Genomic DNA, 27,512 nt, shown 5'->3' with positions numbered 1-27,512 from the left:
GGAATTACTTCAAAATCAATCAGTAGACTATCAAGGCCATGGTAGGGAGGAAAAGCAGAGATAAAGGCAAATTTTAAAAGCTGCCCAGATGCACGTGTATCTCCCACTGCACACATCTCACTTGATGTCAAAAGGCGGCATGGCCTGGGTATGACATGGGCATTTCGGGGAATGGCCAAGAAAAATACACATAAATACATATGCGCCCTTGCGCATGTCCAGGTCAAGTTAACTTCTGTTAGGGAGGAGATGTCAGTTGTAAAAAAATTAAAACCAGCCATTTCTGCTGGGTTTAAAGGGTCTGGGGTAACTGGGAGGTGTGCAGGCTATCAAACCAAGGGAGTTCAGAGGACCTAGATGTTAACTAGGTGAACAAACTGGAGAAACTGGCATGGTGTGGATGCATACCGGTTATAAAATAATCTGACTTATGTGGTAGAATCAGGATATGCATGCCTAGGCACGTGCCCATTTAAAATTGGGCACACGTGCGCACTGCCAGGCTATTTTACAAGTTGCATGCATATGTGCACAAGTTATAAAATGGCTGCATAACTGGGCACACGCTGACACACACACACCTAAGTACGTCTGCCTGCAAGTTACCAGACCCTCCTCCTATAGTCCCCAACCTGACCCCCTAACCAATTACCACATCCATAGGCTTTGAAGACTCTTCGGGGGCAGGATCTCCAGTCACTGCTGCCCCACTCATGCAATTGTAGAAAATGGTACCAGTTAAACCTAGGCCAGCTCCATTATGAACAACTGGCATTCAATTGCCAAGAGTCATTCAGTACCATTCTGTTCTACGGCAATTATCGATAATGGTGCGAAGCTCTTCAAAGCCTACAGATGGGGTGAGAGGTTGGGAGTAGAAGGACTGGGTGACATGGAAAGTTACTCATGAAGGGTCTTTTTTGTGCTGCTTTCATGTGCATGCACAGAGTGGGGAAGTGGCTATGTCACAGGCCCCAACATTTATTGGTTTTATTTTGCTTTAAAATTTCATTTGGTGTTTGTTTTTTTGTTTGAAATAAATGAAATGAAACAAACAAGAAACAACACAAAAAAAATGAAATGAAAAGCAAAATGAAATGAAAAAAATATTTGCGCACAACTAACTCTATGAGAGATCTGGAGATCATTCCTCAGTCCCCAGTTTTGCTTAAACTGTGCTTTATAATCAGGGAGGGCTGTTTCAAAAATAAACAGACATAATGGTATTTCTTGCTGACTTTGCCTACTTGTGGTTAATTGTATTTCTTGCTGTACATAGAAAGCATTGCATTTTTAAAGATGTAACGTTTAAATGTTGAAATTTAATAAACGGGATGGTAACTTACAAAGGGGTGTGAGGGCACAGATTCCTGCTTGTGTTTCGGCGCACGCTCAGGGACGCGGCTATTTTATAACATACACGCACATATGCGCACATACGCACATTTGTTATTTATTTTATTTAACAGCATTTTATACCGACATTAGAGGGCACATCATATCGGTTTACATCTGAACAAAAAGGTGGAAAATACAAAAAACAGGGAGGGGGGAAAGGGGAGCAACAAGAGTAACAAGTTGAAACAAAGGTGCTGCTGCTAGAAGGAGGCTCTATAAGTGAGCCTGCAAAATTGAAACTAAAGGGTTAAAGATATTTACATATTAACATATTAACATAGTGCTTAGGGCGGTGAGGGTTAATTGCAAGGTGAGGAGGTGAAGGTGGCAGTGGTTAAAGGGAATTAGTCAGGAAATGCCTGGTGGAAAATCCAAGTTTTCAGCAGTTTCCTGAATTTGTATGGGCAGGGCTCGAGGCGGAGGTTTGTCGGTAGAGCATTCCAGTGAGTGGGGCCTGCTATTGATAAGGCACGGTCCCTTGTTGATGTGAGGCGGGCTTTTTTGAAGGGTGGGATGTGTGTGTACCTTTACGGTTTGTTCTGGTTGGGCGGGAGGAGTGTGTATAAAATAGCCTAGGCGCGCGTATGTGTGCACCCTATTTTGCAACTGAGTGCGCACATCCGAGTATAAGCTGTGCAAGTAGGGAATTTTATTACTGGCGCGTGGCCATGCCATGACCAATTTCATCAGTTCGTCCACCAGTTCGACTTGTGTAGAGCTATATCCACCAAACCCCCTTAGTTTAATAGCTTGCACTCCCCCTAGTTACCCCAGACCTTATAAATTCCTCAGAAGTGGCTATTTTTTTCTTTTTAAGTTAAACCTCTTCCATAGTAAAGTAAAGTTATGTAGCACTGGACCTCGGCAAGTGCACAGGTGCGTAACTATTTGCATGCACATTTCTTGTCCTGCCCCAGAATGCCCATGTCCAGTCCAAACCATGCCCACAACATGCCCCTTTTGAATTGGAGTGAGATATTTATTTATTTATTTATTTAGGGCTTTTTTATACCGACATTCATGATACCAATCATATCATATCGGTTTACAAGAAACAATGGTGCAAAAACATTAACATCAACATGAACAATAGGCGAAGAGAGAACAAGTGAACAAAAGTTACAATAAAACAGGGGCACATGAACTGGGAGGAGGAAGAGCCAGAGACATGGCTAACACAGAAATAAATAATATCTAGTCTCAGAAATAAATAATATCTAGTCAAATAAATATTCAGGATTATAATAAAACATGTACTCAGGACAGGATATTTGCACCATGGGTGATGCACGTGCATGTAGGCGACTTTTAAAATCCACTTGGAGCGCGCATGTCTTACATGAGCGTACATATCACGATTTTGGCACTCGCTGGACTTTTAAAATTTACCTCTAAATGTATCAAGTACAAAATACACCACAGAAAAAATCCATTAATTTAGTGGATTATATAGTTAATAAATGTATTCATGCTTATTTGGAACACATCTATCATTCTAAGAAGATAAAAGATTTCCTTTTTTTTTCCTTTTTATATTTATGGGCTTTCTTGTCTTAAACAATTTTTTTTTAATTAGTGAATCTAATTCTAAAAACATTCTGAAAGTATTAAAAAAATTAAATAAGAAACCCTCTAAAAAATGTCATGATCAACAGGCCAGTATTTGGGTTCCGTGATTAAAGCCTGCATAAAAAAAAATATTCTATGCTTTGTAATGAACACAGTGATTAACATAACCATAATCCTTTTATTTTACAAAGAAATGAAAGGCAAGTTAAGTAGCTGCAGCTAGCTCTGCAGATATTCATTAGAAATCCAGCAGTGCTACATTCAGTGCATGCAAACATGAAGACCTGTAGTTTAATAACAGAGTCACCAGTGTCTGTAAAAGGAACATCCAATTTTAACTTACCTGCCTGCTGGCAGTCCAAAATTTCCTCTGGAAAAATTCAAGTTTCATCTGAATACCTACAGCTGGGATACATTATAAATAAAGCCGACATTAAAAAGAATCCTTTGATGAAATAATTTAAGATTCTGCAAGTTAATGTAACACAGAAGAAACTTTGTTTTTGAAAAAATAAGGATGAAAATATACAGCATTTTATATATATATATATAGAGAGAGAGAGAGAGAGAGAGTGCAAGGTATCATAAGCAGAAAGCAATGATGTATTATTTACTTTTCATCTATAGTATCAAGAAATCTATATTAATATGCACTCAATAACAGTTGCAGATTTAACACAATAAACTTTCTCTCAGGATTTGTATGCACAACATATCTACACAATGATCATCTAACAATTTTTTTTGACTGTTGCCAACCAATCACCAATCTGGGGCATGGTGGTAGAAAATTCTTCAGTATCAAGCTTTCATTACTTTAAAATTTCTATTCCATATTATGTTTGTACACACTGTGGTAGAACGGATGGTAACCAACATTTTGCATATATTGATTTAAAATAATAATACTTCGTTCTGTTGAAAAAAACAGTGCATGTTATATCCCTTCTTTGGTAAGCATCGTTGTTTTACATTTTCCACCTAGCTCTCAATGCTTCAAAAACAGAACTCCTCATTATCCCTAATCACTCTGACCGTATTCCCCCCCCCCCCCCCCCCCCGACCGTTCAGAACACAGCCACAGCCCACACCCTCCTTCAATCCGTAAGAGACTTAGGTGTCTTCATGGATCAACACCTTAACTTCAAACCCCACATCAAATCTCTCCTTAATGGGGGCTTCCACAAACTTCACATCCTGAAAAAACTTAAACCCCTCCTCCACACTCCAGATTTCCATACAGTACTTCAGACCACCATACTTACGAAACTGGACTACTGTAACTCCCTCCTCCTGGGCCATCCCACCTCCACTATCAAACTCCTCCAGATTCTGCAAAACGCCATGGCCAGGGTCATAACCAATACCCGTAAAAGGGATCACATCACCCCCATATTAAAGGATCTGCACTGGCTGCCTGTATCCTACCGCATTCAATACAAAACCCTCACCATACTACACAACTCTTTGTACAAATACAATCACACCTGGCTAGAGGAAATGCCACGTTTCCGCTCCACTGAACGCCCCACCAGAACTGCCCTTGCAGGTACCCTACACACCCCATCTCTCAAAACTGCGCATCTTTCCCTCACCAGAGAAAGAGCCTTTTCTATCGCTGGCACCTACCTCTGGAATTCCCTCCCCACTACCCTCCGTCTAGAGCCATCCTTACACAATTTTAAAAAAGGAATTAAGACAATACGAACCAAACATAGCCAGCTACCAATACGAACCAAACATAGCCAGCTACCATGACCCACCCTTTCCTGTACCCTCTGTAGCTGCGTTCCTGTAGCTCCTCCCCCTGTACCCCCCCCCCCCCCCCCCCGGTAGCCTTCCCCCTAGAACCCACCTTTTTAACTCCATTTTAACTCCATTATATTTGGATCATATTCCGTTATATTTTGCATTGTTGTTTTCAGCCACCACAGGTATTGTTGCTTGCAGCCTTTTCAGGCATAAGATGTATATAGTTCCTGTTGTACTCAGTTTATGATGGTCCTCTCCTTTTGCCTATCCTCTTACTTCCATCTTTAGTTCATTCTCCCTTTCCCCCTCTTCCCTTTCTGGCCTGCCCCCCCTCCCCCCCCCCCCATTCATTATAATTTCCTTTCTTCAGTTTCATTGTAAACCGGCATGATGTGTTCTACGAATGTCAGTAAATAAACGTTTATAAATAAATTAAATAAATAAAAACAATTTTTGGACAATACTATGTGCTAGCTCTGCAGATTTTCTTATCATTGGGTCTTCTGGTGTAGAGATTGTTAAGGAGACATATTTAAAATGTAGGAACATGGTTATGAATCACATTAACATAGTATGTGTTATGGTTTGTTAGTATGTGGACCCTGGGCTGAGGTGAGAAGTGTTACCACCCACAGGGAGGAGCCCTGTGAGCCTCACCATTGGGAGGCGTGGTCCCAGTAGACGTCAGAGACAGCTGTGGAATAGAGTCTTTATTAGATAGAAGAACACAGCCCATGGAGCGAGAGTGCAGGAGAAGTGATGATGTCAGAGTAGAGGGGTATACCCAGAGGAAATACCTCAGAGAAGGAGAACCGGTAGTGGCCCGCAGGACGGGGTACACCGAGGAAGACTCTTCATAATGGTGATAGGCCGTGGTCTGCAGCACACCGAAGGAGTCTCACAGTGGTGTTGATATGGTAGTGACCTGTAGCACAGGAAATACCCAGGTAGTCTCTCCGTAGTGATGGTATGGTATTGGCCTGCAGTGCAGGGTACACCGAGGGATTCCCCACAGAGATGGTATGGTGGAGGTCCGAAGCACAGCAACACAGAGAGGTCCTGGAGGTGAAGCGGTAGTGGCCTGCAGCACAGGGTACACCGGAGTAGCTCCTACTAGAGAGAATATGGTAGTGGCCCGAGGAACGGGGTACACCGAAGAGGATCCCACAAGAGTTGATAGAGCAGATCCATGGAGTTAGGTACTCACTGAAGGGTAGTTCCAGGAAGGGTCCCGAGGAGCGGGACAGGTAGCAGTCCAAGGCAGAAGGCCCGCCGAGGAGCGGATAGCCAGAAACATGGAAGGGCCCCTGAGGAGCGGGAACCCAAGGCGTCTCATGCCGAATGCAGGAATAGGAAGTCCGTGAGTGAGAGCGGATTCAGCAACGCAGGAACTCCTTGCTAACTCATCGATAGGCAGGGCCTGTCAGGTTAAGTACAGCAAAGCGAAGATGTCATCGGGAGGAGACGCCCCCGAAGTTCCCGCCATGACGTGTACAAGAGAGGCCCTTGCACGCTCACGAGCGCCTATGTGATACCTGGGGCAAGATGGCAGTCGGCAGCACCCATGCTGTCCCGAGAACGCCAGGCAGGTCGGCAATCGCTGGCAGAGGTCGCCATTCTCCCCAATACTGACAAGGCAGCAAAGAAAGAGATGAGCATTAGTGGTCACAGCCGTCTGCAACCGATGGGCGTAACAGTATGTATCTTCTGATTTCCTTACTGTCCTGAGAATTCACAGTACCACAGATGTCTGCTTGTCTTAAGGAAAAATATGTTTATGGGAAAAAGGGCTTTCACAAATGGTGTATGTGTTACCCTTATGGGTGAATTTTCAAAATATTCTGTGCATAAAAATTAGCATTTATGAGCATTAGTAGCTTCTACTCACGTATTCCATATTTTATAAAAGTAAAAACTATAGCCCTAATTTTCAAAAGACCACGTGCAGAAAATCTGGGAGATATACATGCGGCCGGGCTGTGCGAGCACCAACCGTATTTTAGAAACAGCCCCAGCACTCGCGTATCTCCCGGTACATGCAGAAGTGCCAGGCCATGCAAAAAGGGTAGGGTGGGGGCGGGGAGGGCCTAGGGACGACTGGGACAGTGGGCATTAGGCCCTGTCCCAGGGAAGCGCGCACTGGCCGGCTGCCAATGCGCGGAAGTTACTTCTGCTCCGAAGGAGCAGTAAATATTAAAACAAAAAAATGTCCATGCAAGTTTCATATTTTAAAACATGCGCAGTGACACATGCATGTTATAAAATCAGTGTGTCCATGTGCGTGCGTTTGGGTTTTAAAATCGACCGCTATGTGCATATTTTGACTTTTGTGCACACATATATGCATGGAAAAAAGGGGAATTCCAGGACAAGGCCAACATTTACGTGTGTAAGTTACTATTTTAAAAGACATGCCCATACTGTAGATGTGCTAGTGTACTTGCATAATTTTATACCTGTCAATTATCTGGAATAAATGATACTACACATCTTTATTATGTAGTACTGACTGAGTGGGAGAACAGAGTGAACTGGAGGGAGTTCAGGTTGAAGAACCAGGGGAATCTCGATGACTTGGAAAAGGAATGGTTGAACTGGTAGATTACTGTGATTAGTGGCGTAGGTGTAAGACCTTTGTGCTGCAGTGTAGTTAACGCAGCCTCATAGGTAAACCTATGAGGCTTATGCTGGCAGCTGGTGGATGCATCCTGTAGTGGGACAATCTGGAGCTTTACCTATACCAGCTGCCTTCCCCACAGGTTGAACCCTTGGGTTCTGGTGGCTGGCAGGACTTGGGTGAGTCCCTAGGTCGATGACTAGAGCAAGAGTACAATGGCACACTGGGGACAGGGCAGGCAGCAGACTAATGAAGTCAGAGACAGTCCAAGGTTGGGGTAGGCAGCAAACAGGGGTGGTCAGGTCCAGGCAAGTGGTCAGGTCCAGGAGACAAGTAATCATGGTCAGGTCTAAGCAAGAAGTCAGAATCCAGAAGTCAGGCCAAGGGTGGATGAAGACACACAGAATACACTGGACAAGATGGGCAATACAAGGCAAGACTGGACAAGGAAGACTGGACTAGACAAGGCTGGATAGACAAAGCTGTGTGAGGCAAGGATGGAGAGGCAAGACTGGATGAGGAAGAATGCAGGACACAGGAGCCAGGAACTCAAAAGCAATGGAAACTGCTAAGACAGGAGACCCACTGATGAGATTGGGTAATGTTGCAAGGCCCTTGTTGATGTCATCAGATGGAGCTGCTCAGCATTTCCCACTGTGGGGCCTATATAATGTGAGATATGCATGTGCCTAAGAGAAGGTGGTAGAGCAGTGACTGGTGTTGTCTCAGGCCATGCTGAACGGTGTTCAGGGCAGAAGACTGTGGGCTGACCACAGGTCATGTCCAGCCACATCGGGGGTGAGTGAAGCAATTCACAGAGCCCTCCTGTGAGCCTGCCAAATGTAACAGTACATAAGAACATAAGAAATTGCCATGCTGGGTCAGACCAAGAGTCCATCAAGCCCAGCATCCTGTTTCCAACAGAGGCCAAACCTGGCCACAAGAACCTGGCAAGTACCCAAACACCAAAAAGATCCCATGCTACTGATGCCAGTAATAGCAGAGGCCATTCCCTAAGTGAACTTGATTAATAGCAGTTAATGGATTTCTCCTCCAAAAACCTATCCAAACCTTTCCAAAACCCAGCTACACTAACTGCAATAACCACATCCTCTGGCAACAAATCCCAGAGCTTAATTGTGCGTTGAGTGAAAAAGGATTTTCGCCGATTAGTCTTAAATGTGCTACTTGCTAACTTTTTTTTTTTATTTAAAGGTTTTTTATTGGAATGAGGAACATGACAAACATATCCGGAAGATACAGAACACATAATATAAGCCAAATGCAAGACATGTCATTCATATGGAAGGAGGAATAGCCTAGTGGTTAGAGCAGTGGACTATGAACCAGGAGACCAGGGTTTGAGTCCTGCTGTTGCTCCTTGTGACCTTGGGCAAGTCACTTTACCCTCCATTGCCTCAGGTCAGTATGTAAATAAATAAAAACATCCTCTATTCCATTTTACAGAACTAATAACCTAACACTATTTTCTTACTTCCCCCCCTCTCCCCCAACAACTGGTGTAACATGGTATGAGACAAAGTGATAGACTGGAAGAACCATAATTAATAGGCTACAAAAACAATGATATTTATGGTAATTATCATTATTATTAACATTTTTATGATTATGCAAGTGGTGTGTGGTAAGCCAGTCATAAAGCCAGCAAGACAGAGACCTATTTAACCAGATGAGACAGTCGGAACACCATCATGCCTGTCCAAACAAATGACTTTGTGTATAAAAGATGGAAGTCATGGGCTAGGATATCCTGTTATAGGTTATGTAATTTAATGAAGAAGGTACTAAACCCTATGATAAGTGGGCGATAGTAGGGTAATTCGAGGTACAACAAATCTCCACGGATCCCAGATACTCCCGATACTGTATTTGGAGAGGGAGGGAGAATGCAAGTTATAGATGAGAAGCTAACCATCGTTGGTATTGTTCCCAAGATTTGGAGAAGGCTTTCATACGATTATGGTGTACAGCTGTAAGCCTACTCAACTGATAATAATTATGTAGTCTGGCTTGGACACGGGCTAAACTAGGTACAGTGCTCTGTTTCCAGTGTAATGCAATTTCTGTTCGCGCCGCAATAAAGACCTGTTGTGGAAACCTTTGATGATCTTTATTTAAGTCTTCAATGGGCAATGGCAGGAGAGCATGCCAAGGGGTAGCCTTGACAGACACTCCTATAACATCTGATACCCATGTAGCAATAATGGGCTAATACTGAGTTATTCATGGGCAACTCCAGCATATATGGTAGTAAGTACCAGTGTCTCCACAACCCCGCCAACAATGTTCTGAAAAGGCTGAGTGGAATTGATGTAATCAAACAGGAGGGTAATGCCATTGATATAGCATCTTGTAATAATTTTCCTGGATGCCCGCTGAAATAGAACACTTATGAGCATTAGTAAAGATAGCATCCCATTCCAAATCTGTGAGGTCCCGCTGGAAATCAGAAACCCATGCCAGCTGTTGGCAGAATGGGCTGAGCTGTCTACCATTCAGTAGTGCATATATCTTAGATATCACACCCTTCATATGTTGTGCATTCATACAATAGGTTTCAAAAAGGGAACCGGTAAGTTTGAGGGTGCCTATTCTAATAGCACGATGGAGGGAGTGGTAGACTTTAGCATATAGGAGGAAATCGATAGGGAGCTTACCATAAAGCCGTCCTAGGTCTTCTCTGGTCAATAGGGCACCCTGCACCTGGACCTGCTCTATACGTATATGCCTGCGGTAAGCCACTCCTGAACCGCTGCCGAGTGTGCGGTATAAGGCAACAAGGAGTTAGTAAAGAGATGTGTTAATAACATATAGTCCTCCTTCCCAACCAACCTGGGTTTCCAATGTAACCATACTTGGACTGTGGTCCGTAGAGCTGTCGGATAGTATAGGAATGTATCCCAAGTGTGTCAATGCTGCCAAGGTAGAGCTGACAAAGGCATGGCTCCCACCATAGACTGTTCCAGTATTACCCATTGGGGAACCTCCTGTGTTCTATGCAGGACTACTAAGGCCCGTAGCTGTGCCGCGCTATAATACCAACTGAGGTTTGGAACACTTAATCCACCTCTAGACTTTGGTAGGTATAAGGTAGTGCGGGCTACTCTCGGTGCTCACTTGCACCAAATAAACCCAAAAATAATTTGTTGCCAGTGCTTAAGGACACAGGGCTTGATATAAATGGGAATGGTGGTAAAAAAGTAAAGGAAGCGAGGTAAAACGTTCATCTTAACAATAGCAATTCGCTCTAGCCAAGAGTGGGTGTGGCGACTCCACTGATCTAGATCCTTCTTTAAGGATTGGATAAGCTTGGTATAATTTAGTTGGTATAGTTGATCAGAGCAGGGCCCAATACGCACTCCTAAGTATTTTAAGGCCCCTTTGGCCCACTTGAAAGGATATTGACTTTGGAGACGATTTACGTCTTCCTCTGGTAATGTGAGATTAAGTATCTCTGATTTTTCATAATTTACCTTAAGTCCTGATACCGCAGTAAATTGGGCGAGTTCCTGCATAATACCAGAGAGGGAGGTAGACGGATCAGTGAGAGTGAGCATAACGTCATCAGCAAATAAAGAAATTTTGAAGTGATGATCACCCGCATGTATGCCTGTGACGGAGTTCGCGAGCCTAACCCTAGTGGTGAAGGGCTCCAAAAACAGTGCAAAAAGTAAGGGGGAAAGTGGACACCCTTGTCTAGTGCCCCGGCCTATCTCAAAGGGTTTTCCATAAGTTCCATTTACCTTAACCCGGGCCTGAGGGTGATCATAGAGTTTCTCAATCCAATTAATAAAGAGGCCACCGAAGGACATGTGAGAGAGTGTGTGTAATAAAAAGGGCCAGTGTACCAGATCAAATGCCTTTTCCGCATCTAAAGAAAGGCGAATAGCGGGCACGTGAGAGTGATGGACAAAATCAATAATGTCAACAATCCTCCTAACATTATCAGCAGCTAGTCTACCAGGGACAAAGCCAACCTGATCAGAGTGGACAAGTTTAGGTAACACCCCATTAAGGCGAGCAGCCAACACCCGAGCGAGTAATTTCAGGTCAATATTAATCAGGGATATGGGTCGATAGGACCCGCATTGCATAGGGTTACGACCCGGCTTGGCTATGACAGATATCCCTGCAGTGTTACTATCCTGTGCTATATGTTCGCCATGGCGGAGGGAATTAACATATTAGTAAGAGGTTCTGCAATGATAGAGGCAAAATTACGGTAATAAGATCCAGTAAACCCATCGAGTCCCGGAGCCTTACCGGGCTTCAAACTTTTAATGGCCTCTAATACTTCTGAGATTTCCATAGGCCGCGCTGCCCCGCTCCGTGTTCCGGTCCCGGGGGCTGGTCCGGAGGCCGTGGCCATGCCCCCTGAACGCCCCCGGGCCAAAACCACGCCCACGTTGCCGCCCCCGAAACGCCGCATCATGCACGCCCCCCCCCCCCCCAAAAACGCCATGTCACTCCAGGCACGCCCCCCGACTCGCCCCTTCATGCAAGCCCCGGGACTTACGCACGTCCCGGGGCTTGCGTGCGCCACCGAGTCTATGCAAAATAGGCTCGGCGCGCACAGGAGGGTTTGGGGTAGGTTTTTGGGGGGTACGCGCGTATCCTACGCACGTACCCCTTTGAAAATCTACCCCTAAGGGTCTGATTTTAAAAAGCATTTACCTGCTTAAAAATGGGTTTTACAAATGTAAATACATTTTACTTAAATAAGTGGGTTTTGAAAATTGCTGTATGTCATTGAATTTTCCATAGGATTTACTCACTGACAGACACATATAACATAAATCAATAGATTAAAAGTACTTTAGATTAATTTGAACCTCCCAACTTCCTTAGAAATTTTAAATCGCTAACAACTGAACAAAATTAAGATGAAGACAGAAGTTCCACAGTGAGAGGGCGGCTATCCAGGCTTTTGCACTAAGTGCCATATGTATGATTTGTTAGGGAGTTAACCCTCCGGCCACTCTGGGAACCCTTTCAGACTATTATTGGTGATGTGGACCCTTGTATGGCAAGACAGCGCATATGCGCTGCATGGGAAAACCAATGTGGCTACCCTGACCATTGGCGGAAGTGCCTAGGAGGAACGAACGAGGGCTTCACCTGTACCAGCTTTCACTCCCACAGGTTGAGCCCTTGTGCGGACGGTTGGCAGGACCAAGGCAGTTCTCAGCACATAGAAGAAGAGAGAGTCCGGGACCGAGTACAAGTCGGGGCAGGTGGTGAGCAGCGGAGTCCAGAAGCTGGTCCAAGTTTGAGGCAGGCGGCAAACAAGCAGAATCCAGATGGTAATCCAAGGTCAGGGCAGGGAGTGGGCAAGCAGAATTCAGAAGACAGTCCTGAGGTCAAGGCAGGCAGCGAGCAAGCATAAGTCAGATCCAGAGCCAGAAACAAAACCAGGAAGACAGAGGCAAAAAGACACAAATAGCAACATGCACTGAAGATCAGGCTACTCAGGAGACCTATTGCTGACTGGTTGCAAGAGACTTCCTTATATACCCCTGGAGGATATGACATTATCAGCCAGCGCCTCAGGAAGTCCCAGCTAGGGGACCTATAAAGGCCATCTAGGTTTATAGGAAATTCCATCCCAGGTCCTTGGAATCGTATGCTACCAGAGGCTACGTTGGAGTTGCTTCGAATCAGAGGTGAGGGACTTAGCACGGAGAGGCGGCTGAAGCATAAAATGATTATCTACCAGTTGGTGAGAGGTTGGATGTATGCTCTCTGTGCAAAGAACTCCTAGCCCTCAGAGAACGTCTGATATGTAGCAGCTAGAGGGGCTGGGGGCGAGGGGGGGGGGGAGGCTGCACTCTGACTGGGGGGGGGGATCAGTTTGGGGAGGGCAGGCTGTGTAGGGGCTGGGGAGGGCAGGCTGTGCTTAGGCTGCTGGGGCGTAAGGGCAGGCTGTGCAGGGACTGGAGGGGGAAGGGCAGATTGCTGGTGCTGGACAGGTTGTGCAGGGCCCGGTGGGGGGAGGGAAATAAGTAGGAGCCTCTGGGGAGTTTCCATGGGTGGCTGTGCTGCAGCTGAAGCTGGGGTTTGGTGAAGCAGCTTGAGCTGGAGCTGGAAGGGGTTGGGGAGGGGGAGGCAGTCTGTGCCGCACATGGGGCTGCGGGGAGGTGCAGGCTGTGATGGGGCTGAGTAGGCTGTACTGGGGCTCGGAGCAGGAGGGCAGGTATACTGGTACTGGGAGGGAAGGCAATCCATAGAGGCCTCCAGGGGATTTTCACGGGTGTCAACCAGTTTATAAGCATATTCTCCTGAAAAAAAGGTGAGAGCAGGACGGATCAATAGGTTTGGTGACTACTGAAAGTTTCTCTGAGAAAGTTCTACAAAAATAAAGATCAGAGAACAAAGAACAGCAGCATTATGTCAATGCCCCTAAATTCCTCATTTGCCATATGCTAAGGAAGATTTGATTTGGTTGTTTTGATCTTTATGGAGCTTGAACACTGTCTCTGAGGCGCAATACTCTTCTGGTTGCAAGCATACATAGATCTCTAGCACTCGAAATTCAATTCTTCCTTAGCTAATATCAACACAGGAAGCTCACTGAAGGAAAGAGGCAGTTTTAAATCCAAAAACTACATGCAGCTATTGTGAAATGTTCTCCAAGGAGAGCTTTCTGATCTTATTTATAAATGTTTTAACATAACAAACTAATATACTGTAAGTGACTTTACATGTCTGTATTGAATAAAGGAATGCTTAAAAATTTATATTAACTCTTTAGATTCCCAACTGGATTTTTTTGTTAGGTATAATACCTTTTGTAGGATGAACATAATAATTATCCTCAGCTGCTATAGTATATGAGTGCTGGGCACTGCACAGGCCCTCTACTTCAGATACTATAGATCAAAGGTGACCTTTTGGTAAGAGTAGTTCTTGAAAGTAAACTGGAAACAAGGTCATTTTATTTTCTGATCAGGGGGACAGTGCTGCAATTACCTGAAAGTCCTCTTAGGACTTGTGTTTCAACCAATTTCAAGTGTCAAGAACTAGAGGCCATCCATTTTTTCACTATAACTTCTCTTCTCTGTTCACAGATTTTCTGGAGCTGAGCCCAGAGGTGAAAAATGCTAACAAATGGTCAGAAAATGTAGAGGGATGGGAGGAGGGGATTAGTAACCCTCGAATATACTGCCAGGACACCTGTTCATAAGGCTGTACAAAATTTAAATTAAAAGAGGGTAATTTTCAAAAGCATTTACATGCAAAGGAGGTAATTTTAAAGGGAGTTACTCATGGAACTGTCACATACTATCGTAGCAATTTTAAAAAGCCATTTATGTGTCTAAAGTGCACTTACACGTGAATATCTTATGGACAATTCAATGGCATATACTGTAGCAATTTTCAAAAGACCAATTTACAAGGTAACATGCATTTACATGTGTAAAACCCAATTTAAAGTGGTAAATGCTTTTTAAAATTAGGTCTTTAAAATTGGGTTTTACATAATCAAATGTACTTTATCCATGTACTGTAAGTGAGCTTTTGAAAATTGCTATAATATATGCCATTGAATTGTCCATAGGATATTCACATGTAAGTGTACTTTACACTCATAGATGGCTTATTAAAATTGCTATGAAAGTATGTTACATTTACATGCTAACACCTTTTAAAATTATCTCTGAAGTGTGCAAATGTTTTTTAAAATCAGGCCCTATGTGTTCAAAATTTTGATGTGAAAGTTATTAGCTCTTTTTTGCCTCTGTGCAGTACCATGAAATTTCATTGGTTATGGGGTTCACACCAGCTGCTTTTGTTTTGTTTGTTACTGCTTCCTACCTGGGACACGTCTACTACTTGCTTGCATTGAGGATAACTTTCAAAAAAGTCCGCACAGCCTCCATATATGTGCATACATGGCCACACAGAAATCTACTACGGTATTTTTTAATCTGCACGTATCAGGTATGTGCAGATTATAAAATACACGTATTCTTCTTACCCCCCAACATAGACACATATGTTTATTTTATTTATTTATTTGATGAATTTATAGGCCACAATTATCCCAAGTCCTAAGTGGCTAACATAAAAAACATCCATAACTAGAATCACATAAAACATAGCGCAAAAATAAAAAACAGAACAGCACTACACATGTTTACTAGACATAGAATAGTTTGGTTGCGCACAAATAACTTTAATGCATAGAAAGCACATACTTTTCCTACTTATTTTATAAACATACGCATGTATATTTTATGCATGAAAAACATAGAACTTGTTCATGTAAAACCCTGATTTATATACAGACAACGATATATTTTAAAAATTGTGCATGTAATTGAAATCACTAGTTTGCCGATACCTTCACCAGTTCATCCATTCCTTCTCCAGGCCATCAAAACCCTCCTAGTTCTTCACCCTGAATTCCCATCAGTCAGGGACGGCTCAAGGCAATCGGCCACCTGAGACGAGGGATGAATTGGTGCCCCCTCCCCCCCCCAGCACCCTCCCCCTCCCCAGCGTACCCATCCCCACCTTCTTCCCCCTCCCCCATAGGCTCCCTCTCTCTGGCACCCACACACAAGCACCCTCACACATGCTCTCCTCACACCCCCCCCCCAAGCACCCTCACACACATGCTCTCTCTCACACCCCTCCAAGCACCCTCACACATGCTCTCTCTCACACCCCTCCAAGCACCTCACACATGCTCTCTCTCACACGCCCCAGGCTCACAATATCTTATACACACACACACACACACACACACACACACACACACATCCCTTTATACACACTCACTCTCACTGGGGGCTTGATCTTTGCCGTGCGGCACGCCAGGGCCTTGACACTGCACAGCACTCTGAGAGATCTTTCATGCTGCGCAGAGAGCCGGGGCCTTGATCTTCACCACGCGGCACTCCAGGAGATCTTCGCTGCATGGCTCGCTGGGAGATTGTCACCACACGGCATGCCGGGGCCTTGATCTTCGCCGTGATCAGAGATCTCCTCCATCGTTGTCATTTTCTGTGCAGATGGTGGAGACCTCGGCTGCACCGGATTTGAGGGGGGGGGGGGGGGGCAGCAATTCTGCACTGGTATTTTGTTTTGGAGGCAGGGTGAGGCGGCCACTAGAGGAATTTTTTTTGGGGGGGAGGTGTTTTTCCCGTTTCCAAAGTTTGCTGCCTGAAGCAACCGCCTAATCCTGCCTCATTATAGAACCGCCCCTGCCCTCAGTTCACCTAGAACTCCCACCCAACCAATAGCAGACAATGACTCTGAAATGAACTGTGCTAGATAATTAGCAGGGGTAGAATTACATGAATAAGATGCTTAATGCATTCACCCCAGACTTCCCTTTTTTTGTGCAGGTAAAGGTGCACACAAAACAGAAAATACTTGTGCGCTTTTGATGTATATAAAATAGCATGCACACGAGTACAAGCTACTTGTGTGCATATATGTTAACATACAGGTGAATTTTAAATGGAGTTTTGCATATAAATGTAACAAATCTTCGTAGCAATTTAAAAAAGTCATTTACTCCTATAAAAGTGCACTTACACAGGTAAATCCTAGGGACATTTCAATGGCATATATTGCAGCAATTTTCAAAAGCCCACTTACATGAGTAAAGAGCATTTACAAATATAAAACCCAATTTTATGCAAGAAAATGCTTTTTAAAATCAGGCTCTTTATTCACATGTCTTGTTTGAAAATTAACTCCTTTTTATCTTTGTAGATCTAGTTCAAAAAAATCCCTATTATATTTGCTTAGATAGGGTTTAAGTACTTGCTACTTTGTTTCTCTCTTCTTTTTCAGTTGCCTAACAACATGTATGAACATCTGGAGAAGGAATAGAGGCTCCCCAACCCCCCTAACCAGCAACAGAAACAAAAAAATCAGAAAAACAAAACAATACAATTTTTCCCCATGCATGCTATTAGCATTTTAGTAATTCCCACTGTTACAGAACTCCGCAAGCAAGAAGAGCATACAACATTTTAGTGTTGCATAATCTCTACTGACTGCCAGTTTCTTGGAAGTTCAGATTTTAAATTACTTGACTTGTAATCCCTTAAAAGGAAATGGCCCTTTGTATTTATTGTCTTGGTCAGCTTTTCTTGGTCCTACATGCCCACTTCATTCTAAGCATGAGGCATGGCCAGAGATCCCTTCTTTGAAGGCCTTGCATTTAGCTTTTGCTTGCACTGCAGGAAGAAAATAATTATCTAAGATTCCTGAAATTGATAAAAAGGTGATTTTTTTTTTTAAGGAAGCTTTTAATTGTTAGGACAGGGGAACGGAATGTAGGACAGTTTCTCTGAGTCACTGTTCTGCTTTCTGTTTGCCTCATCTTTTGTTATTTTGGAGTTAGCTGAACCACTTATCTAGCTAACATAACTCCTCCCCGACATGCCCCTGAAAAGCCCCTAATTTATCCGGCTATATTTTAGCTGAGTAATAAGATAGCCGACTAAACTTTGGCTGGATTAGTGTCCATATATTCATTTATTTATTTTATTTTATTTATTTAAGGTTTTTATATACCGGCAATCATGAGAACATATCTTGCTGGTTTACATGAAACGGGAGTGCATTAAATACATCAAACTAGAACTGAGGTGACCGAAGGTACAGTTACAATTAACAATTAGCATTTAGCCGGATAATGTCTGAGTTATCCAGCTAAATGCCTCTGAGTATGAACTTCATTATGTTGCCTTACATGCACTCTTCCTCATCTGTTTGCCTTTGCCCTTTTTGCTGTGTAGAACATTTGCTACAGTGTTGCCATATGCTTTGTCAATATAAGTTACACTCACTGGGTAACAAGAACTATTTTCTCTAGATAATGCAACGCAACTAGTCAAAAGACAAAAATGTACAACTTTATTATCACAATATTCAATATTATTTTTTAGAAATGTGTCCATAAAATATCAATTAATATAAGTGTCATGTTTATGAAGAAGTCATGTATTTTTTATTGAATGGGTTTGAGTATTAGAGAGATGAACCTTTCTTACATGTTACTCCATACCTCAGAGGTGACCGAGAGTAGAAAAAAAAAATGAGATGGATGTGAAACTTCAAGATGCAAATGAGGGGAAGTTGTTTTCTTTTCCTTATGCCTTGTCATCTCATCCTACTAATATGTTTAGGATGCAGCCAACTGCGGTGTACTAGGCTGCTGTACTTCTGGCCCTGCACCACCTGCTTTCCCCTACCTCTATCCTCCCAACCTAGCTCCAGCCTCTCCTCCTTCTGTTGTGCTGAAGGTGGACCCTTGGCCTGGTGCAGGATTGGTACGGCCCTCTGGTCGGACCCAGAGAGCACCTGCCACCAGAGGCGGAGCACACAAGGAGATGGAGGCTAGTTGGAGCTTCACCAATAACGGTCTGGGGTTTCCACAGGTTGAGCCCTTGGGTACCCGGACTGCCTGGACTTAGGTGGGCCTCTGGTGGTCTCCTGGAGAGATAGCGGAGGGATGTGCCCACCACGAGCAAGGGTGCGCAGCTGATGCAGAGTGGAAGAACTAGACCCGAACTGGAAGCTCCAGAGACCTCAGGGAGGTAACAGTTCAGGGAGGTTCTCCGGGCGAGACAGGCAGCGCCTGCGAGTCTAGTCAAGTGAAAGCTGTGGTTAGTTTCCATGCAGGTTGGTCTGGTAGTCACAGTAGGCCAGAAGAGAGTGTCCGAGTGAAGTGCAAGGGTCAGAGCCAGAGTATCAGTCCAGGAAGAGTCAGTCAAAGCAAGGGTCAATACCAGAGTCAGTTCCAGATGACAGACAGGAGTATGGTCAGGCAGGCAGTGGTCAGTTCCAGGCGGTAGACAGAAGAATGGTCAGGCAGGCAGTGGTCAGTTCCAGGCGGCACACAGAAGAATGGTCAGGCAGGCAGAGGTCAGTACCAGAGGTCAGTCCGAAGAGGTTCTACCTGACAAGGATACAGGAACACTCGGACACAGGGAACGAAGAGACACTGGAACAGGAGACGCTGGAACAGGAGACACTGGAACAGGAGACACTGGAATGAGAGAACACTGGAACACACGAGGCAAACTAGAGCACCAACGATGTCAACCCAATTGCCAAGGTGAGCCTCTGGGGACTGGGCCTCGCCTTATATACTGATATCATGTGAGATTATCAGCGGGCGCTGCGAACTGGCTTCCCACGCTGGGCTCTTTAAAGGGCTATGTGGTCCATGTGCGTGTGCCTAGGGGCGGGGTCCATGCCGTGGATGACACCGAGCCCCGACGTGAGGAGCGTTGCGAGACTGAAGGCCTCGATGGGCCTTGAGACGCCCGGGGGTGCTGTGGATGAGAGGCACTGGCGGTGGCTGCGAGTGAGGGTGAACCGGAGCTGGTAGACTGAAGCGCTAGGTGAGCAAGCCCAGCCGTGGTGTCAACACAGCCGAGACGCACAACACCCTTCTTTTCAATTCCTTTGTTTGTATAGTACAGACTGAGGAATCTTAGTAAAGATATTTATTTCAGCTCACATTCTCTCTTTTTGTTGATTTTTTGTTGAGAGGAAGTTTTACCCACGCTTTCCTACCCTAGTGTCCCTCATTCTGAGGGATTCCATCGCCAATCCTGCAATTGAAGGAAGAATGGATACCCAGCTGCTACCATAACTGAGAAGAACCGAGCCACCACACTAGTGCTCCCTAAAAGCAAGCCTCTAGGAGGTGCCCACAATGTACAATGGAAGAGGAGAGAAGAGAGTTGAAGAGTTCAAGCAGTAGATCCCAGGTATTTCAGAGGAATTTCTTATAGGGATAGGAGAAACCTCTTCCAGTTTGACCAGGGCATCTTCACATTCTGTCCAAGGATAAAGGATGGACATTGAGAAGTAGATTAAAAGGTCACAGATTTACTTACTGTTGTCAGTTTCATTATGGATATAATCTGAGAGACTTGTACAAAGTGACAATTTACTTTTTTGAATCACCTCTTCAGTTGTTTTAAAGTGGAACACCATCATAGTCTCCAGCTTCTTCCTTGCATACAGAAGAAAATAACACATGTAATGCCCAGGGCTTTGGAGGTTTATCTTTCCTCCAACGGATGCCCTGCATTTGGGACTGCTAGAGGAAGTCCAGTACTTAGCTCCAGTATTGAGTGTGTGCCATAACACTTTCATAACAGCCCACGTGAGGGTTACAGCAGCAGCAGGCTCTTCCAAGCCTGAAAATCCACTGCTTTCTTAGTATCCACTGTTATCATCCTCTCTCCCCCCCTCCTCTTTCCTTCTCTTCTCTCTTTCTCCTTCTCCTTCTCGTCCTCTTCTTTAACTTGTTTTCTGCCTGCTTGTTGAAGCATTTCCAGCTGCAGCAGCCATAATGCCTTCATTTCCCCCCACAAACTGCAACTATCCAGTAGGTGGTTTTTATAATGTGTGCAATCAGAACCCCATATATGGTCCAGAGAAGGTGATGCAATTTTACTGGCCATAGTGTGCAGTCACCAATTATTAGCGCATGGTTTAGTGAATGACTCAATATGTCTTCATTTGCCTGCCATTATGCTCATTAGCATGCATCCAGATGCTATAGGGGGTCATTTTCAAATGAGTCGGGGTGGGCGAGGAGGCAGACTCGGCGATGCCTCCTCACTGGCGGCGACGATAAGGCTAGCAACCTTATCATCGCCAGTAGCGCGCCCAATAGCACCACCTTTCACGGTGGCGATATTGGGTGCGAAAGCCGGCAGCGAAAACACTGCGGTGGTGCGAAGGCTGCTGGCTTTCGCAGGCCCGCCCCCTGTTTTCGCTGGATTCACCATTCTGCAATAGAACGGTGAATCCAGGCCACAGTTTGCTATCCACTCAAGAGTGCCTTAGCTTTAGTGACTAGAACACTATTTATTGTGCAGGGGGAACTGATTTAGCAGTCATTTTAACTATTAGTGACCTTTATTGAACCAGTCCCCTTGTGTGTAGTATAGTACCATGAAGGAAGATTGAAGTGATTGCAGTAAGTGGCTAATGTGTCCTTCTTTGTTTTAGGTTATAATGGCTATCTCCTTTTTTTCACACTGTTTTTAATTACAGCTGTTACTATGGTTCATAATTTGAATTCAAACTAACTTTTTTAATAGTTGTCAGTAAAGCAGAATGCCTTAAAACATTTTTTTCAATAGTTACCCAATGGGCAGTTAAAATGCAAGGCCAAAATCTATTGGACTAGCAGATGAAGTAACAGGGACAAAAAAAGCAGAAATGCTGGTTAGACAATACTAAGCAGCAGTGCTTCTTTAAAAATAGAAGCAAGTCATGTCTCTTTCTTGAATTTCTGCTGACAAGATCAGGTGTGACATCAGGTACAGGTAGTATGTTCTGGAATTCCGCAGAAATCAGTTCCTTCCCCTCCCAGGACCCCTTCTTTCTATGGGAGATTCAAGGTGGCTGAGCTTCGAGAAGTTCTTTGCCAAGGCTCCTTCTTAATAAAAATAAAAACTGAGCTGAGATAGGCCAGCCAAATCCAAGATGACTCACAAAATTTGGATTTTAATTTTGTGCTCATTTAGATCTGGTTAGCAAAACTAAACAAATATCTAAGCATGCCAGCCTCACACAGACCAGCATCTGGGTCTATTCACAATTGGCTTACCCAATCTCTCTTTCCTGTATTTATAAATATAATAGCCCAAAGCTGAAGTACATTTCCAGTGCTGAAACAATAATCATGGGAGACTGGTTTTCCATGCTGTCTTTCTGTTCTAATATTTTAATATTTTCATGCATGAGAATAATAGTTGCATTTAACATGAAAGACAGTTGAAAGGTAGAACAAAAAATATTTAAAAGACAGAAACTATGTATTTTGTAATTTAATGCAAATGTTTTAAAAATACATTTCACCTACTCTGTTTTTCAATGGGTACAGCATTTGAGGAGAATTTTAATTACAAAACATCACTACTGATACTCATGAGAATCTAATACTATTAAAATCAGAATAAAGGAGGTCTTTGTCTATTAAGAGTACCTTTGTAGCAATTGTATCCTTACATAAAAATATGATAATCTCAGAGCATTAAACTAACATGCATAGTCAACTCTTCCTGTACCATTCAGAGCTTAAATGCTATTATAAAGTCTTACTTCTGCATGCTGAAACCTGCTAGCAATAGACTATTAAAAATAAATAGCTAGACAGTATCATTTATTCTTTTTATTCAGTATTTTCAATTATTGGTCTCATTTCTTTCTCACAATAAAAAGTATAGCACATTTCTAAAGCTTCAGATCAAATGGAAATGAATTATACTTATATTTCCCTATGATATTGATGCCATCATTCTGCTGCAAGACAACACAACTCAAATTTACTAACCCCTAGAGATTTCTACTAGTTTCGGGAAGGGGGATGCTTTCCTGGCTGAACAGCCCCTTTAAGTGGTAGTGGTGGGCCCCACAATCCAGGGGCCACCATTGTGTGCTGAATTAGGATGCTTTTGCTGCTGTGGGTTGTAGTATTTTCCTACAGGGAAAAATACCATGGAATTCAGCAAGCAGCAGGGTTACTTACTGTGACTTGGTGAATCCCACGGCATTTTTTCCTTGGGGTAAAATATTGCAGCTTAGTGAATGAGGCTGTAAGTGGTTGCCGAAGGAGTCATGACATTTCTCTAGTGTAAAATGATTAGGTATGTGCATTCATTTGAAATGAATATCAAAATTTTAACACAAGTTCCCATTTCAATACAATTTGTTTTTGAAATGACAGAAAGACAAAATGTTCATTTTTGTAAAAAAATAAAAAAATAAAAAAAAAATTAAACACTATCACCACTGCTAGCAAAACCCCCCTTAGTTTCAGGTTCCCCTCACTCCCTGGATGTCATTAACTTGTAGTTAAAATTTCTTCATGGGATAGGAATGATCCCCAATCACTCCTGCCCCCCTGCCCCCCTGCTACTGATAATGGAAATGGTGGTGGCAGACCAATAATAATGTGAACAAATAACAAAGAAATAAATGTATTGGTCTTATTTCAAATAGAAAGCACTCTATCATCAAGATACTAATGTAAGACCCTCTATTCACGAGTAAGACATTTCAAATAGCTTCTCGTTTACCATAGGGGTCTAATTTGCTTTAATAAATCCTGCAAATTTGCTAAATTTTTCTAATTTTCTTTAAAAGAAACTGTACGAAAATTATAAGGGAAATTCCCAATTAGATACCGCATGATTAAAAAGGAATACTTATCCCAAAATAACGATCAAGTCCCATAAGTCCCGACATGGCCATGTTTCGGACAATTGTCCTGCTTCAGGGGAAATCACGGGTCGTCTTTCCAATAACGTTGATGCGGCGAATTCACTGGAAGTTCACTATCACGTCCTCATGCCACAGTATCTTAAAAAGATATCTTATCAGGAACCATTTCCAGGAGTAAAAGTTTTTAAAGGGGAACGACATCAGACAAGAGAATACCAATTGATTCTCTCATTTAAGCCATCAGGGTCCACAGTGTGCAGGGAGAAAATCCAATAATGTTCACGACGATTTAATGTTCTTTGTATGTCTCCTCCTCTTGGATTTGAAGGCACAGATTCTAAGATCGTCCAGCGCAAATCTGTAAATTCATGATGAGCAATATTGCAATGCTGAACCAAAGGTGCTGTCATTTTCAATGTTTTAATGCAACTCCTGTGTTCTATGAGCCTAGTACGAATCTTCCGCTTTGTGCGGCCCACGTACACAAGTTTGCAAGGACATTGTATTGCATAAATGACTCCCATAGAATCACATGTGGTAAGTTTCTTCTGATGTATGACTACCCCGGAATGGGGAGCCCGCCATTCTTCACCAGTAAGGGCTAATGGACACATATCGCTACCCCCACAGGTCTGATGCCCTCCCACAGGGGAAACATTCTTAATAGACCAAAAGCCTGAATGTACAACGCGGTGTCTAATGTTCTGGCCTCTAAAATAGGCAAATCTAGGGCCCGTCTGAAAAACTGCATGCAAAGAAAGTACCTTCCAATGTTCACGTACAATGCTAACCACCTCATGGACATGTCGTGAGTATTTCAAAGTACATGTAAGATCTTGAGTATAAGGTTTCTGTTGGTATTGTAACAGCAATTGTCTATTCGCGAATAAAGCTTGCTTGTATGCCTTTTTAATAATCCCATAAGGATAACCCCTTTGGGTAAATCTAGAAACAAGCAAGTCCGCCTGAAATTTGAATTCGTCAACACATGAACAAATCCTGCGTAACCGAAGGAACTGTGAGATTGGGAGACCATCTTTTAGCCTCTGAGGATGAAAATTTGAATACCTCCGAGGCTAAAAGATGGTCTCCCAATCTCAAAGTCCAGGGACCAGACCAAAGCCGCATGGTCTATTTTCTTATTTGGACTGGGAGGGAAGGGATGGGGGCTGCTGGGGGTGTCTTTGGAAGGGGGGGGGGTTGAAAGCAAGGTGAAGACTTTTTTGCATACAAGGGGAGAGGTTTAGGATGGAGGCAGGCCACTGCCACATGATTTCACTTGTAGTTTTTTGCCTTTGTTGGGGGAGCCAGAACCGCCTCATAAGGAGGCAGGGAGCATGTGGGGGGTCTCCAAAGACCACCAGGCTGATTTGGGAGGTGGAGAATGTTTTGAGCCACTCGGCCGTTAAACACAATGACTGAGCCATCACATGTTTAGGCCCCATATTGTGGCAGTATCGCGTGTCAGGGAGAGGCTCAATATCATGTGGATACCACCCCCCCCCCCCCCCGTTATGATATTGGGTCCCTCCCATGATAAAAACAATCATGGCTTTATAAATCTCTCCCTAAAACCTGTTAAATTCTGGCATGAACCTTTCAATTTATGTCGGCCTTAGACAGGGTAAATATCTTTGAGTATAAATATCTTTGAGCATATAAAGCTCATGTCACAGAGGGGTAGATTTTAGTAGTTGCGAGAGTGCGTCCATGTGCATGTGCTACCCGACGTGCACACATGGACATGCAATTTTATAACATGTGTGCACAGGTGCGCACATGTTATAAAATCAGGGGTCAGCGCACGCAAGGGGGTGCACAATTGTGTACCTTGCACGCGCCGAGCCCGCACCGGGCTGTGCTGCCTTCCCTGTTTTCTACCCCCTCCACCTCACCTTTCCTTCCCTTCCCCTAACTCGCCCGCCCTTTCCCCCCTACTTTTTTTGCTTTTTTTTTTCCTTGTTTTAAAACTTACTTCAGCTCTGGGGCTGAAGTAAGTTGCGCGCGCCGGCCAACTGCCAGCGGGCGATCCCCGGCACAGCGGCCGTGCGGAGGCCTCTGGCCATGCCCCCGCCACCGGACCACCCCGCCCCCAGACCACCCCTTTTTGCAAGCCTCGGGACTTACACGTGTCCCGGGGCTTTGCACGCGTTGCTGGGCCTTTTGGAAATAGACCTGACGCGCGTAACCCTTTGAAAAACCTGTTCGGTATGTACATGAGTAAATGGGTGTTTATGTGCTTGCTACTTAGCAGATTTGATGCTACAAAATCAGTACATTTGGTGGCTTATCCTTTTACATACTAAGAATGTTTTTGTAAGCTATGCTAGGGCTTTAAAAAAAAAAATCTGCCCTCCAGCATGGAGCTCTGAGTTTAAGTATTTCCAAAATGTAATTGACATAGAGATGTGGTACTTAGTTTCCCTGCAGATCTTGCAGTCAAGTTAATTTTTTAAAGAGAAACTCTTCACACAGTTTCTCTTTGAAAATGTGACCAGCATGTATAGTGTGGGTGTACTGCAGATTCAAAGTACACATGTGAAAATATGCATAGAGATTTTAAAAAATGAAACCTCTGCATGTGCTTTCTCTCCCTCAGTCTTATTTTACCCATATTTGTTTCACAGCATCTGTACATTTAACCTCATAAGGGGATGGGAGGAGGAGAGAGAAAGGGAATGCAATTTGCGTTTTTATGTGGGTGAACAAATAAAATCTTTTATTAACTCCAATGGAACAGGACCTTATTATATCAAGTTGAAATATCATTTTTTTCTGGTTAGCATTAGCAAAAGCCTCATTATTTTACTCTGAATGCTTTTTTTTAAACTTGGATATCCATTTCAAAAGTTTGTTTTGAGATATAACCCTACATTGGTTAAAGTCCATTATAATACGATGAAATGTAGCACAATTCCTTCAAAGAAGCAAAATCTGTTATGTAAAATTTGTTTATATGTATGTTATATACTTTTGTATCACATACAACCACCATATGAGAGGGAAAAGAACTGAAATTCTAATACATTTAAATTTAAACTTTTAACCAAGAGACAATATCAGAAGCGCGTGCTTAAATATTTTAATCTACTGTCTCTCGCTCGCCTGATCTTTAAGAGACATTTTCGTACGGTTCTGGTGAGTGATTTTTGAGAAGTAATTTTTAGAAATAGGGTTTGGACATTATTATGTATCTGTTAGAGCTCTTGTGAGATTGAGTTGAATCGCAAATGTGGTTTTTAGTGAAAAACTGAGAATAGTATTCAAGTCAGTGAGTTTGGGTTCTGGGTATGTGGTTGTAAGGTGACTTATTGTAGTAATTTTTTGGTTTTAGGACAAGAGAATATTTTGCCAGCAGCGTGCAATAAAAGAATACATCATTTCCCCTGAAGAAGGCTGATTAGCTGAAACATGGCCCATGTCAGGTGAAATTATTAAATCGGTCAAGTAATAATTTACAGTGGTGAACGTCTGATCCGGCTTTTTTTTTAAATTTTTTTGAAATGTAGAAGAGGTGCCTAATAGAGTGGTGGAAAGTTATAAGATGATATATTTTTTGGAATAAAAATTTAAAATTTTTTTTGTAAACTAGCAAGAGACAATAAATGATTATAGTAATAGTGCTGATAAGGCTGAGACTGCCTGCGGCCCATTGCGGGCAAGAGACAGTAGATTAAAATCTTTAAGCACGTGCTTCTGATATTGACTCTTGGTTAAAAGTTAAAATTTAAATGTTGTATTAGAATTTCAATTCTTTTCCCTCTCATACAGTGGTTGTATGTGATTTATATTGAGAGGAGGTAGCTTCTGTTTTTGTGATTTGGGATAAACTTATGTATGTCATATGTAATCTGCGCTGGACAGATTTGCAATCCGGAAGCAATGGATTATAAATTTTTAAATAAGTAAATAAATAAATAATATAAGGAATGGTCAG

The 27,512-nt window shown here is 43.3% G+C and overlaps 1 protein-coding gene across 3 annotated transcripts in view; it reads right to left on the bottom strand.

Moving 5' to 3' along the window:
* The window catches only part of CACNA2D3 (calcium voltage-gated channel auxiliary subunit alpha2delta 3), a 1,571,161-nt gene that overhangs the window by 166,969 nt on the left and 1,376,680 nt on the right, over positions 1-27,512 (bottom strand). For all 3 annotated transcript variants that reach the window (XM_029600901.1, XM_029600903.1, XM_029600904.1), the window contains one exon: positions 3,311-3,372. In XM_029600901.1, the coding sequence (XP_029456761.1) occupies positions 3,311-3,372 (62 nt within the window). The remainder of the gene's footprint in view (positions 1-3,310; positions 3,373-27,512) is intronic.

This window comes from Rhinatrema bivittatum, chromosome 4 (genome assembly GCF_901001135.1).
Source record: "Rhinatrema bivittatum chromosome 4, aRhiBiv1.1, whole genome shotgun sequence".
In the NCBI taxonomy this organism is placed as follows: domain Eukaryota; kingdom Metazoa; phylum Chordata; class Amphibia; order Gymnophiona; family Rhinatrematidae; genus Rhinatrema; species Rhinatrema bivittatum.
The sequence above is the reverse complement of the archived record's forward strand: the minus strand, read 5'-3'. Positions and strand labels throughout refer to the sequence as shown.